Source organism: Monopterus albus, unplaced genomic scaffold, assembly GCF_001952655.1.
Source record: "Monopterus albus unplaced genomic scaffold, M_albus_1.0 scaffold113.1, whole genome shotgun sequence".
NCBI lineage: Eukaryota > Metazoa > Chordata > Actinopteri > Synbranchiformes > Synbranchidae > Monopterus > Monopterus albus.
Genome location: NW_018127993.1, coordinates 232,191 through 247,697, shown reverse-complemented (window position 1 = coordinate 247,697; position 15,507 = coordinate 232,191). Strand labels below are relative to the sequence as shown.

The following is a 15,507-nucleotide window of genomic DNA, read 5'->3' as shown; positions in this document are numbered from 1 at the left end:
CTGCTGCTCACATGTGCTCATATTTCTCTCTCAACGTGAAGAAAAAACTATGTGTTAGCATGTTTGCTGAGCACAAAAAAAAACAAACAAAAACAGACAGTCAATCCGAGTAAAGAATGGAAGAGCAAAACTGGAAGGAATAGGATTTATACCTAATCCAGGCAGTAGGTTTCATGAGGCTGCAACTGCACTTTCATTTCAGAGAACAGTTTGTTATTCACTGTAAAAACATTCATGATACAGGAGAGCTATGTGGGTCCTGTGGTGCACCCCCGGTCTACAGATAGACCAGGTGTAATTAAAGTGTGTTCCATCCCAGAGGTCCTTCGTGTGGGATTCAGTATATGTTTCAGCCACATGACATATCAGCCAATAATTTTTCTTTCTGTTGTTTTTAACCAAACATGATATTTCCCTCTGTTTCTGCCAGCAGTCTGAGGATCTCAGGCGCTCCTTCATAGGCACATTAAAAGTGTCACATTATAAATTCCCTGGTCTATTATTACCTTTGCTGTAATGACATATCCCACACAGTCCGTGCCAAAGAGCTCCACTTGGGAACAGGCCCAAGGCACTATGTTACACCTCGCTAAATGCATTGTAGTGATTGAAATCGAAAAACCAAGTGCAAGGCCTCATTTTCCTTTTCCTCTGCCACACAGCTCACACTCTGGTTTCACTCACGCGCTAGCATGCTCTGTCTTTTGCTCTTTTACATTTAGGAGCTCTAGGGCCACTCTGGGGCCACTGTTGGCTTCAAGAGCCTATTAAATATCATGAATTACAGACTTAAGAATGTGATCCTCAAGTACACAATTATTTTGAAGAATGGCACTTTGTTATAATTTTGGCCTTGATAGTTAAATCTGCAGACCACTGCAGATATAACTGTAATTTTTATGGGGTTATATAGGAAAGTAAAGGGACCAAATTACTAGAATCATTATACATAATTAAAAGAGACATCACTTCTGCGGCACCATTTGTAAAATGCTACTACAGCATTACATTATTTGTTATTACCCTGCCTCCGCTACACCATCTAGTGAACCCTATACTTCACATTCATATGTATGTATAATCATGTTCTGAAATATAATAGTGGTGTGCTACAACGTCCCCTTAACACAAGTGCAAGCAACCACTATAAAATGTGTAGTAATCAAGTCTCAGCTCTGTGCATGGGAGATTATTCAGCCCCCAGTACACACTAGTCTATGAGACAACAGCCTAAACTGCATAGGTATGATTGACTTGTTTAATCCAATTACACTAAGAAACTGTTGTTCATTTAAGATGTACATTAAGCTCCAATTTCATGACTACTTTCTAATTAGCAGACATCAGCAAACAGGCTAATTGTTGTGTCTGGTTATTTGTACTGCACAACATGATTCCTGCACTGTCAATCAAGCTTGACCTCTGAATTAAGGGACGCACTGTTGCTGTCAATCGCTACGACCCAAACCTTGAAATCACACAGAGGAACAACTTCACAGTGTGCATAGAGTTTGCACATTGTACATTTACATTTATTTATCTATGGTTGTGTATAACAGCCCTGACATTTACCAAAACTGTTTTCCTTCACAGCCTTGCATTTATTTGGACATAGAACAGTGATGACTCTGTAATCCCATTTTAATTAGAAAGATGTAGCGAGCACTCTGAGCTCACGCGCTCTATTCCCTGCAGTGATGCCACACTGGCGAGGAATCAATCACCAAGGCACCGGTTGCCAGGGCAACGAACAGGGGCTTCTGCACTACCGTCTAAGTGGTAAATGATTGTCGGTGTAACTCATTGGCGGATGTGAGGAGTTTTTATCTGTCTCTCTCACTCTCTGCCCCCACCCCTCTTCTTGTCGCATATCCAGAGAGTTAATTAAAAGCAGCCAACATGAAATAAATCTAAATCTGAGTAGAAATGAAGCATACAGTACAAATTGAATTCCCTTGTCAGGCAGTTTGAGGTTGGGCGGATAGGTGGGGTGTAGCAGAAAGGCAATAGTAGTGAAAAATGAATATGCAGCGTGAGAGAGGTGTGAAATGAAGACAAACATACACATGCCTCAGGGAGGGAGGGAGAGGTGTGAAGAGACAGGTGAATCAAAAAGCATCAGTTTACTCATGTCAGAATTTAACTCGGACCCTCATTTCACAGACACTGCTTCAACAGTCTACTGTGTATCACTCTCTGAAAGATGTCACAACCATGTCTCCTGTGAAATAAGCTCGTGCAGTCATTTGACATAAACAAAATGCATCTGGGGAAACAAAATGCAAACAAGCATAAAACAACTAACTGCAAAATGATGACTGCCGATGTTTATAACTGGCTGTCACTACAAATACATGGTATGCAACTAAATTACTGTATAATAACGTAAATCAGTTATGTCACAGGATTAGGCTGCGACAGTGAAAAGACCAAAACCAACAATTAGTTATCAGTCTGCCTTTCAATGCTTTGACCTCTTTGGTTCCTAATCAAGATGTAATTTTTTTTAAAGGCCTGTCACATATACAGTACACAGTGTTCTCATTATAAAAGGCTTAGTAGTTTTCCTAAAACAGCTGGGCACAGCAAACTTTACTCAGCTGGAAGTACAGTCGTTGAGGACTATTTTCAGCCTTGGAATGCTACACAGCTGGGGCACCAATCAGTATGTAAATACCTTGACAGTGTAAGTGGGAGTGACTTAAAATAAACCACAGTACAGTGCAACATTTATGGTAATGAAGGAACATGTTACCCAGTGCAAAAGTGCTGCTAATTGATATGTTTTTAATAGTTTTTTGGCATAAATGAAAGTATATTGCAGTGCATCAGCATTCCTGTAATAGTCAGTAGCTGGTATTCTGCAGCCAGGTCGTCTTTGACCTGAATCAGTGATAACTAACAGGCTGTGTACTGCTCCCAGCAAGCAGCAGGCAAGCATTTTTTCATTTTAACCTTTTCAATTATTTATTTATTTTACCTGAACAATATTACAAGGTCACTCAATTGGGTAAATTAAAGTTATTCATAAAAATATCACAAGATCACAAATTCCTTGAAAGCTATTCAGCAAAAAAAAAAAAAAAAAATACCAGAAAGAAAAAAAAAGATCAAATATTGTGACTCGACTGCAAATCGCACACAAAAGGTCAGCACTAAGATTTACAAATGTGAACTTTGCTGAATGAAGTATGGCCTTACCACAGCAAAGAGAAAGGTGAGACAAGCTAAACAGCTGTACTGAACTGCACTAAAGCACCAAGCAGCCATTCCTGAGTCAGCCCTGAAGGCGTCCTTGATAGTCTCATATCAGATGGCCCGTGCAGAAACCACATACCGTCTGTGAAAATCTAATTCTGCCTGACGCTAAAGACATTGTTTTTGAAATACTGAGGGACGGAACTGCTGAGAAAGTTATTGCAACTCTGCACAACACCAGTGGGCCAGCACAGGATTTGTCATTTCATGTTTTGCAGGAGACAGTACACAGCACAAATTTTGCATTGTGAGTAAATAAAAAGCAGGGACAACCACTGCAGCACAGCTGCCTGTTTATACAGTATTCTGTTCCAAAATGAGGAGAACTTTGTGGAGGAAAACTACTACTGGTATATCAACAAACCAACAGTACACCTGTCCCCAGTTCTCTCCTGCATCTGTCAAACAAACTGATTCCACAGTGCAACAACTTAATGCCTTAGACACAAAATGTTTACTTGAGGTTAACTGATCAACTACAGCAGTGGTCAGTACACCATGACACCACTGTTAGGTGTCCTTAAAGGTGCAAAAACCTTTCACCACACCCAACCACACTTACAGTATCAGTGTTGCTGATGCTTCACCTAGAGAGGACAACAAAATACTGCTTTTCAAATGTGTTACTCTTTAAAGATCTGCTAAGAAGGATGAGCTTCACATGATGGTCAGTGACATACTCATCATTTCATGAGTGACTTTACAGAATGACTTTTCAAACATCTGCTGCCAAGCCCTCCAAACAAAAGTCAAAGCATCGTCCCTGTCAAAATCTGTCCTGTGAAAATAGTTGTGCTTGAAATGTCTGAGCCAACCTACAACAAGGTCTTTGCAAAAGAGAACACACATCACATTGGCCCAAAAAAAATAGTGTGCACTCCAGCAAACTCAGGTTGTCCATCTGGCAGCAGGCGCTGTCTGTCTATCCACTGGGATCATGCCTTCCTACTCGTCTGCCTCCCACCACTGTCTATCCAATTAAAAGTTACACATCAGCCTCAAGTCTGAGCCAGGCTTCCAGATGGTTGGAATGATAGAGCAAGCTTTTCTTCTGTTGCATTGTCAGTGGAGACATCAGTTACCTGTGTGTCTATTTTCCAAAAGTGCTGTGCAGTTGGGTGGTTGGCGGATGCTTTGGGAATTGAACCAAGTTCTTGTGCTTAGTTAAATTCCCAAAGTCTTCTCTGTACTTTTACACAGCTAGGATACTGAGTGGGGAACCGCGGGATTCAAACGGTAATACAGAGCTACACCAAGTTCCTTGATAGGTTAGATGAGATTGTCCCTTTTTCACTTTAACCAGGGAAGACATTAGGAGATTCAGCAATTGCTCAGGATTTCAGTAAAGTAAAACGTTAAGTTTTATTTTAGGTTAGCAAACATCTTTAAGCTATATTACTTGGTGAGGCTTCCATTGTGAAGAACCACCTTTAAAGAGACGCACAGACCTTTACTGACATGAAGAAAATGCCAGTTATAGCTACATTTTATTGGGACATAATTTAATTAGCGTCTACCACACTGTAATCCATACAACTATGAAGCATAAACATGAAGCTAATAAAGAGGTGAGCACATCATCAAGTGTTGGCTTCTATATAAAATATTTCTCTGTGATAGGCTGACATAAAAATGACTCTGAGGGGACTGTGACAGCTTCAAAACACAGACATCCAACCAACCATCTATTAATGCAGGTTTATTTTCTACTTAGCTGTGAAGTGCTGATGCACATGAAGCCGACAGTGACCGAAGATCACAGGAAAGGCGTGTCAGCCTTTATTCTACGGTCACAGCATCTAGTGTATGTTATCCCACATGCTTAAGCACAGCTGACAGGTAAATCCCATGGCTATGCATTTCTGCTGCTCTCAAGCTTCTTTGTGAAAGAGACCACAAGACTGCAGCTCCTGCAGAATATAGAACCTAACTTATACAACAGAAAAAACTGAGAAGATAATCTTAGCAAACATAGATTGAGCAAAGACAGCACAGACATTGTCCTGGCATGGTCAGCATCTCCTCAGCCTATCTATATCCAGGCTCTAAATGAAAGCAGCAGCTCTAACTCTACCCTGCAACTAACACCAGTCCAATGTGGGAGACAACTTATGTTTTGTGTGTATCATTACAAGGCTGGCAACCACCTGTCTCCATGATGTGCTATGGTTGAATTTTTTAATTCTTCAGTAAGCAGGAGTCTTTGTTCCAAAGAATCTGACAGGCACATCTAATGATAAACATATTAGCCAAAAGCCCAGTTTTTCAAAACAACATGGGACAGAATTTCATCCAACGGTTTCTTGATCTGCCTTTCAGTCGGCTGCTGCCAGGATAGACTGTAACTGAGCTTGAAAGCTTCAAATAGTCAAACTGAATATCACTGTGGTGGAGATTACGAGTAAGCCAAGAGAAGATGCTCTTTTACTTAGCTAATAGGAGACTAACCAAGCTGTGGCTTAAATTTCATCAAGGTCTGATCAGGAGCCTGTTTAATAAATTCTGGTATATTTCCATAGAAAAAATAAAAAATAAAAAATAAGTTTCTCATTTACACTTTTATCCCACTGAACAAATGTCCAGTAACACCAATATAGTTATCACTGAAATAATTAGTCATATGATTGACAAGAAAATAATGGCAAAAATATCAAAAATGTTCTGGTTTCAGTCTCTCTGTTGTAGGGATATGCTGCTTTTTTTTGACTTAGGCAATAATGAACTTAAGGTCAAACATGTCGGTCAGACAAAACAACTAATCTGATGATATGATTGGTCTTAGAAAATAACTAATGAAAATAACAGCTTTCTAAATATGGCATTAATGCCATTCCTTCATTTATTACTGTACATGACTAATAGGGTTCTAATATCTAATAGGGTTTATATCTTTCAGGTCGTTCAGTTTATACACTCCTGTAAATACCCCTGTACACTCATTTTTCGGAGCCCAGACAAAAGGAGACAGTAGTGAGAAAAGTGTGGTTGTCAATCCACACTGGTAACTTAGACTGGGACAAATCCACCTAAAGCTGATTTGGAGGTGATGGTGGATATGATGGATGATAAAGACAGGCTGTGTCAAAATCCTGTCAGTGCCAGAGATGAAGAAACAAAGTTTCAAAATGTGACTGTTACAGCCGACATCTTAAAACAGAACACAACAATGGCGTTGAATACACTGTGAGCTAGCATAGTTCAAAAACATCCGGACGATACAGGTTCATGACTTTTCTCGTATTAACACTGCAGAGCTACTATTCACCAGGCCTTCACTGAACCAGCTTACATGCCAGAGAATATCTATCAAACAGACTGACACAGACCAAGACTTTGTTAGATCCATTTCACACAGTGCGACAGACAATGAACTCAAAATATTGGTGTTATTGTGCAGTCTAAATGCACCTTAATGCTTTAATCAGTTCTCCGTCTGCAATGCTCTTCCTAACAGAACTCGGCAGATCTAAAGAAAAAAAAAAACATGCATGGTCAAATCCTCAAGAGTCCACAGGGAATGAGGTCAATTACTAGCTGAATAATGTAGCTCTTTTGACCACTGGTACCATTTTACAGTCACAAATCAATACAATCTCACTGGCATTTTCCAGGGTCACCCCTCAATGATCTCTGGCAGGAAATGTGTCTTTTGATGTCTCCTCCATCAAGCTCATTACCTGCCAAATGTGGGCTGAAGGTGAACTGTGTGGGTAAGCTTCAAGTATGTTCCCTTAATAAGTGCTAAAGCAGCATGGTGGCAGTGGGGGAGAATACACAGCGATAATTGAGAGCATAATGGTCACTTGCAGCATGTACACCCTCTGTGTTAAATATAGCCAAGCACATCCAGGAGTCCACAGTGAACTGCAATATACTCCATAAGGATTATGTTTGAAAGGGGTAATTCAGCAGGGAATGTGAAAATGGAAATTCTCACAAGATTACAATCTTACATTTACTGCTTTAGATGTTATTTCCACCAGGGATGGTATCTCATGTTCGCACTTGCAATCTGCAATGCTGGCTTACCAACCAGGAAACATAAGCAACTATCCTTGTGTCCAGACTCTTAAGAGGCACCGAAAGCCTCCGGTTAACTGTGTCTCTTGGCTTGTGGTAATTTGATTCATGGCACTGAATATTTGTTTGGGAACATGCATAACTGGAGCAAAATATCAGGTGAAATTTTAAAGGCGGGTAGTGTTGCATCACTACCTAATCTTGAGAGTTGCATTCTGTTTAAATAATAACTTTAATCTTAAATGATACGGCACTTATATAGTGCACATACCTACATAAAACTGTTTCATCACAGTATTAAAAAAAGTACATGCTAAACCTGTTCCACATTTATCAAATGTGCTCCTCCTCTGAACTACAGTTGTCCAATCACAGTTTCACAACCTTATCTCAGCATGAAAGACCTGTCAAGGTTTGGATTTCTCCACACATTTAAGCGGTGTTCCTGGGGGCAGTAGTAAGAGAGATAATCAGCATTTAAGGAGTTTTCCAAAACCAAAAACACCAGAGCAACATGGTAAGGAATGAATAAAACCATGTGTTTATCTGCTCCAACATAACATGCCATCGTTTGTATGTCTGACCAGTGACACCACATCAAATCATCTGTCTGAAATCAGGGATCCGTTGTTCCATGATACAGGAGAGCTATGTGGGTCCTGTGGTGCACCCCCTTACTAACATTAAGGTCGAAATCAAACTAATATCTTTATATAAGATTCCAATAGTTGGAGTATTACTTTGATTTGGTAGTTTTCTGCTCCTTTCACTCCTCAGTGCCATTCTGTTCAGCATAGCAACTGACAAAAAAGTAAAAAAGAAAAGTACAGCAGAGTAACACATAGCCAAATTGGACTAATTGTTACCAAATCAAGTAATCTTATACCGCAAATAATAAGCAACCACTTTTAAATTACACACACATTTTCTTTGCCTGTCTCCTGGAAAAGCACAATGTGTTTGTTGTGCCAGCAAGCAAGGAAGGTCAAAGCAAAGTGATTTATCTCTGTAGAGCTGGAAATTAACTTCTGCCTCAGAGTAATTTGACCTAGTAAAACCCCTGCTGTGCTACTGACCTCTCAGGCAATGTGTGTGGCAGAAATAGCACAGTGGAGCGTGTATGACTTCAACAGATTAGCATCATATTGTTGAGATGACCTACAGTACATTCACTGGAAAAATGTGAAAATCGTCCAGTTGCTTAAGTTGAAGGATGATAACAAAAAAGGGGAAGACCTTTGGTTATTCACTGGACAAATGAGTGCAAGAACTTGCAAAAATTACATGTGTAGAAATCGGCAAATTCCTTTGGGCAGCCTGTCTAAATCGATCTCCCCCATGCAATTATTTTCCCTTTCTAAAGTCTGTGGAAATACAACTAAAAGCAAACACTGACGTTCAGGGGGTGTAAACTGGTGTACATGAACATATTTCAGGTTATATGATCCAATATCAAGTGTTTGCTATCAATGCCAAAACTGGATAGCAAATGCAGAGCTAGCTCCTTCTTCTTCACCTCAACTAATTCATGTCCAAAAACATGACTGGCAGAGGCGTCTCACTTAAAACAGCTGAGATTAGTATAGTCTACACCCATAAAGCCAAAACACACACTGAGGAAGATGAACTACAACAAAACAAAATGCAAAAACCCTGTTATTTTATCTCAGGGTGGTTTTACGTTTTTCATTTCTTACAGCTCTCTTTCTCCTAATATCTTGTTGCTATGACTTCCAGCTACAAACCAGTTCACGACCGCACTCACTGCAAATGGTGTATGCCTATAAAAACACCAAGTGCCATTAAAAAGCCCATTTCAAGCAATTTTATACTAATAATGCGCACGGTGCCAAAGACCCAGACTGATGTGCTATGATATGTTCTATTCAAAGAGCTCTTTTGACATTTCGGCGAAAAAAATACATTTTTCAGAATATAATTACAGTGTTTTGACATCAAAAAGTTGCAGACTGTAGCTTTAAGACATCGCCAAGTTGTGGTTGCCTTTGTCTGCTCATCCACACAAAGGCTCACAAGCCTGAAGAGATCAATTTTCTGAGCTCTGCTCTTTTGTGTGGCCTCAGAGATTCTGTTAGAGGGGATAATTGTTGTCTTCCATACACTCTTGCTAGCTGTAGGGTCTCACCTGGAAAAGTATGTGCAATGCAGTGTAGAGAAATCAATACAAAAGCGCTAATTGGTCTCTCAGCAGGGAGTCAGGAAATGGTTGCAATTCACACCCATTTCCAAGACCCAAAGATGGACAAGAGCAAAAATATAATGTGACACGCAAGACTGTGCACCTCTTAGTAACCAATGGAAAAATGTAGCTCTGCAAATAGAACACAGATTTATCAGCTTCTCAGCTCCACATCAAATTCAAGCCTATCCAAACACTGGTTGGTAGCATGTGTTATATTCCTGAGTGTGGATAACCAACTTTTAATATTTTAACCCCCTGTATGTACAGTAGGCTCTCAGGTGTCCTGTGATCACAGAAAATCTTTACTCAATTCTTTTAGGCAAGCAACACAGTAATACAGTGGCTTATCTACTTCAAAGCTACTGATTCATACATCAGTCAAACAATGACTGTATCCCTTTATAGCACAGTAAAAGTTTATGAAGCCTTTACTTCTTTTTAAATACCTTCCGCTGCTATTATATAAAAAACAGGTAATTTTAATGGATTGCAAAACATTAATCTATTGCAACAAGCAGAGAAGGTGAAACAGATTTATAATAACAGTCAGTAGTGAGGGAGCATGTGGACAACAGAGAACCTGATAAATGAAAGCGGGACAGTGGAGCTACAGCAAAGGTTAAGGTGCTAATAAAGTCATTAAGCTGGCTGTCAAATGTCTAAATGTCAAGAGCATTTACTCACATTTTTGAAATATATGTTGTCATTGCCACTAGTTTTGATAGACTGTATTTACTGAACTGGTTCTGATAAGAAGATGCAAGTGCATCAAATGCACAATACTATACACAGGTTCTTTAAATGGCAAGAGGGCACTAAAGACACATTAACCCATAACACCGACGTCTGCTGATACTTTTTGTCACTGCCTTGTAAATCTATTCTCTTGTGGCTTATTTAAAACTGGGTTTAACATTCTTAAATACTATCATATACAATATGGGAGTTTCTATTATTAACATGAAAAGAAATATTTTCTTCAGTACTGTACTTGCAGAAATAAAGTCAAATTAAATATAGGGTCAAGTTTTTCTACTAAATACTTTCTTCATTTATCAATAAAAGCAAATGTCGATAAATCTGGAACAACTAAAAACAAGCATATAAGAACTCAAATAAAAGACTATTTAAATTTTTTTTTAAAAAAAGGAAATGTGTGCCTACAAAATAAGGAAAATGATAAATCTGACTGGAAATTCTACATTAAATATACAACTTTTCTTTTGTGCTACAGGCACAGTTTGGTAGTAGCAGTATTGTATGGTATTCATTCAATACCTAATTTAATTCTCTGTAGGAACTGTACAGTAAGTATATATATATGACATGCACTGCACATAACCATTCTCGCTCTTTGTTAGGAATCCATGCCCACCAGAATAAATTTAATGCCTAACACCTTCATTTAAATTTGTGCATGCACTGTATGTTTATGTCAATGGATGGAATTGTTTTCCTACACCCCCTCCCCCATTTCTCTGTCTCTTTCAGACTCTGAATCAGCAGGTCCCCTCGGTATACAAGGCAGAGTGATTGTTGGATTTGCATATTCTTGAATAAATTATATAGCATTTCTGCAATAAGCAGTGCATTACTGTTTGGTAGCTGTTCCTCCTCTCTTCTTTCTACACCGTTCACGCATGCTGCCATGAATTAACCCTGATCATGAGGGAACACAGTGAGTGAGAAAGTGCTGCTCATAAATTCATTTTCGACAGTAGGATAACCACGCCACTGGCCCCCGGTGGGGCCCAGACTGCCAACTACGTGGACAGTTAATCAGGCCTGATAATGATGCATGCCCATGTCTGCCACCAAGGACAAGGATGGCAGCTTGCTCAATGGTGGGAGATAGGGGTAGAAAGCCTGGGAAGAGAGGAGGTGGAGATTAAAGCGAATAAAGCTACAGAGCATCAAGATAGTTAAAAAGATGGAGATGAAGCGGAGGAATGGGAAGATACAGTAAGTAGTGCAGGCAAGGAGACGAGTCTCCCCTTCGTTACACTCTCAATGACCTTTTATCCTGCGATGAAGATGACATAAAAACAAGACAAAACTGACATAATTGAGCAATATCTGTGATCAAATCTCCATACAGTTTTGAAAGCTAATAAAAGCGGTTGCACAAGGTCTCAGGATGAAAACGTCTTTAAGCTTAAATCAGGGAATTTGAATTTAGGGACCGACAAGCTTTAGACACTTTGCCACCAATACTGGCATGTAGTCTAGCTACACAGCAGAGCTTTGCGCAAGCCTAATAAATGTTAAACCATGTTGGTTGTGAAGAGTATCAAGCTACTGATTCAAAAGATTACTCACTGTTTAGAGTGAGAACAAACACTGTTCCACAGAAATTTAAATTTAAAAAAGTACACGGTGGAGTTTTCTGTCTTACAGGTCTCACAAATGTGCTGAATTCTCAATATCAATCAATATGTAATAATATACTGTGATAATATTTGTGGGGGGTTATCCTCACTGAAAACGCAGCAGCACCAGGTTAGCAAACTTGGCTAACCTTAGCACACACAACTTCGCCATTTAAGCTTCATGAACATTATGAACAACATAAGAGCAGGGTTTATTGTGGGGCTACTTTCAATTGTGGATACTTTATCACTGTCATCAAGCAGAAGGAGAGTTAGATTGTACTTGACCTGCTATAGTCTCTTTGGTGTCTGGCTGTAAGCAAAGATGTTAATCATACAATCTGCCATTTTGTGGCCTAGTTGAATTTTAGTTTGCTTTTAGTCTAAAATAAACTGAAAGCAGGTTGCTTTCTTGGTCTTGGCTAAAAATTTACAATATTTTTGTCAGCTAATCTTCTGATGACTAAAACAAAAAGACTAAAATGAGTAAAATGTTTTCCCTGATTAAGACGAGACTAAATGTTGAGAATTTTAGTTTTATTAAAGTTTGACCAAATACAAGTAAAACTAAAGTGAAATTTTGACACCAGGACTGAGACTACATCTAAAAACAGCTGTCAACACTAGAGGAGAGAAGAGGAGGAGTCTGATGCATTGGATGAGGTTATTTAATGTAGCTACATGTTTGCAGCCACGCAGGCATACGGGCATGTGTCTAATGGGGTGTGGGGATGTGGTTCTATGGACACATCCTCAGTCTGTAGCCCCTTTTTAATTACAGCTCTGCTATGCTAAAGAAGTGACTGGGAGAAAAAGATTCCCCCATTAAAGCCACATGCAGGTTTCAGCCTTTTCCCCTCCATCAGTTCAGCTGATGACTGCTTTTTTCCCCTTCTCCCCCTTATTCCCCTCACTTCCTTCGGAGAATTGGGCTGTGGTATTTTGGCTGTGAAAGGGAAACCATCGGACGACAGGGGCATGAATATTCCAAATGACTAATGTTGCACATGCTTATTTTTGACATATCTGGCTTCCGCAGGGAAATAAAACACTTCTAATGCAGAGGGACCATCTGTTATCTGTTGCTGGTGTTTCAGAGCAGGCAGGCTCAGTGTGCACACACTCACTCACGCACACAAAAATACACACAATCGCGCACACAGGCAGACACATTGACACATTCTCACGCAGCGGGAGGCGTACGTAGACGGTGAGGCACAAGCGCACACACGCACTAACAGAAAAACCCACTGGGAGCATGCACAGCAGACAGGCTCTAAACTCCTATACAAATTGAACACTCCTTTTTAATTCAGTGTGTTTGTCAAATGCGCTGTAAATCTCAAGCTGTAGAGTGACAGGAAATGCACACGCTTTTTATGCTAGCCATAAATACCTGGGCCTGTCTCCTTGCAGCTGCTAGAAAGGGATAATATGCCGGTGGTGTGGAAGGGGAGTAAACTAGCTGCATCACCTTGAAAACACAACATGAGACACACAAACAGCCTTTTACATCAGCCACACATCTACACTAAGAGCATTCTCACTTAGATTTGTTTGAAACTATGGCCAAAGGAATAGGTGCAGGAGGTATGGTTTACAAAGCTCTCTTTGCTATTTTCAGACAGTAACCAAGCTTCTCAGTACGCCAGCATATTTCTATTCAAGCACCAGAATATCTTGGATGGATAAAGTTGCTGTAGAATTTTCTGTCAACTACAGTGCCTGCATATTCTCAATGTACAAAAGATGGTTCAAAAAACGTCCCTGGGTATATCAGCTATCCCATAATATATATGTAACGTATGCATCAGTATCAAAGCCATGTTTACTTCCATGCTTTCTCTCCAAAAATACACTGCATGTATCCTGGAGGCATAATAAATGAGTTAAATGCACTTCCTTCCTTCAAAAGCATTTTCAAAGCTAATTGCTGAAAGACTTCAACACCATCATTATTTAGATCCATGTTTACTAGCTACTGTCGCATTTGTTCACACATTTGCTATATTTCTTGGGTTGTTACTGCCACAAACTGTCATAGAACAGGATGAAACCCTCTGCAAGACTGTATCAGGTCACATACATGTACGTGCATGTGATAAATAAAACTAAAACAGGACCAGTTTAAACCACGCCGCTCTAGCACTACTAGTAGTCAAAACCTCTACAAGGTACTTTTTACAGAAAAGGCTACTACTACTATGTCTTCCTCTGGAATATCCTCTAAATTAGGTGAGCCAATTTCCCCATGAACGTGAACATGTGTGTTCACTGTCAGCCTTTAAGAGGAGCAGTGCAAATGATCAGCCTAATTAAACAGATATGTTGTAGTTAATTCACTGTGTGTGTACCACAATAAAATCATATGATACTAGCAACAAACAAAATATAAGCCTCTAAGCAGCCATGGATCATCAACCGGGCGGCCCATGGGCCACATCTGGACCATCAAAGCTTTCCAGCCGGTCCACACCGTAGTAATGAAATCAAAAAATATTAGGAGGAAAAGAATACATTCTATTCAAGGTTCAAGGATTTTATTGTCAATTCACCATATGCGCAGGACATGCAGAAAATCGACATACCATTTCTGTCTCACCTAGTATTGGGTGTCATAACATTTAGGAACTAAAACAGAATAAAAACAAAATAGAATAAAATAAGAACTGGATTAATGTAATTAGCATAAATCTAAACAGTAAAGCCAATAAGCTGTGACTCAAAACTGAGTACAGTCAGTAACAGTAGTGCTAAACAATAATAAGAGATTGTCAGATGGTTCAGCATCACCAGGGCGTCGGTGATGAGGTGCAAATAGCATATGAGGTACACATATCATATCTAGAATTGTTTTCTTCCAAAACCTGAAAATAATTAAGATAGAAATTACTTCATTAGGAATGACTTCCTGACCCCAAATATGTGCGTTCAACCCGTCGGCTCTAAAGACAGAAATCCGCCTGTCAGCATATTATTAGCAAGTAGCCTACACAACCTGATGCAGGAGTGAGGTGCACCTCCAGGGTGCTATTAAAATAATACAATAAAGATATATTGTAATCCCGGTGTTTATGACATTGTACCAAAAGTGAAGCCTGTCAGAAACAGACTGCAGTCAGCAGGGGGCAAAGCAAGGCAAGCTTATTTATATAGCACATTTTCATACACAAAGGCAAATCAAAGTGCTTAACACAATGCACACAGATGGATGAAACATTAAAATGCATATACAGACAGAGCACACAAGCTGTTAATAGAGAGGCACTGACCATTTTATCTCCACCTACAGCTGCTTTTGTTAGGATCAGACCATCATAAAATACACAGTTTCACACACATACAGTCATATAATGTAACTCGGTCTTATAGGATGGCAGTGTAGGTAGAGATGATGGCAGTAAGGTTACATAACTTACCTCTGTCAGCTGCCATTAAATGAGGATCTTCAGCTAAAAGACTGCCTGGTGCACCATGTGTGTCTTTGATCTACAAGCACATAACAGAAGCAGAGAGAGGGAGAGAAAACAAGGTCAAAGATATAACACTTATAAGACCTCGAGTATCAGCTGCATTAATGCATAAAGCGACTACAAAAGTGTGCGTCAATGTGCGCGTGTGTGAGACAGTAAAAATGATTTTAAAAGCCCATTTCTG

The 15,507-nt window shown here is 39.6% G+C and overlaps 1 protein-coding gene across 1 annotated transcript in view; it reads right to left on the bottom strand.

The window, feature by feature from the left end:
- The window catches only part of LOC109966538 (glucosidase 2 subunit beta-like), a 142,866-nt gene that overhangs the window by 81,396 nt on the left and 45,963 nt on the right, over positions 1-15,507 (bottom strand). The window contains exon 10 of the mRNA XM_020611440.1: positions 15,270-15,339. Coding sequence (XP_020467096.1) covers positions 15,270-15,339 — 70 coding nt within the window. The remainder of the gene's footprint in view (positions 1-15,269; positions 15,340-15,507) is intronic.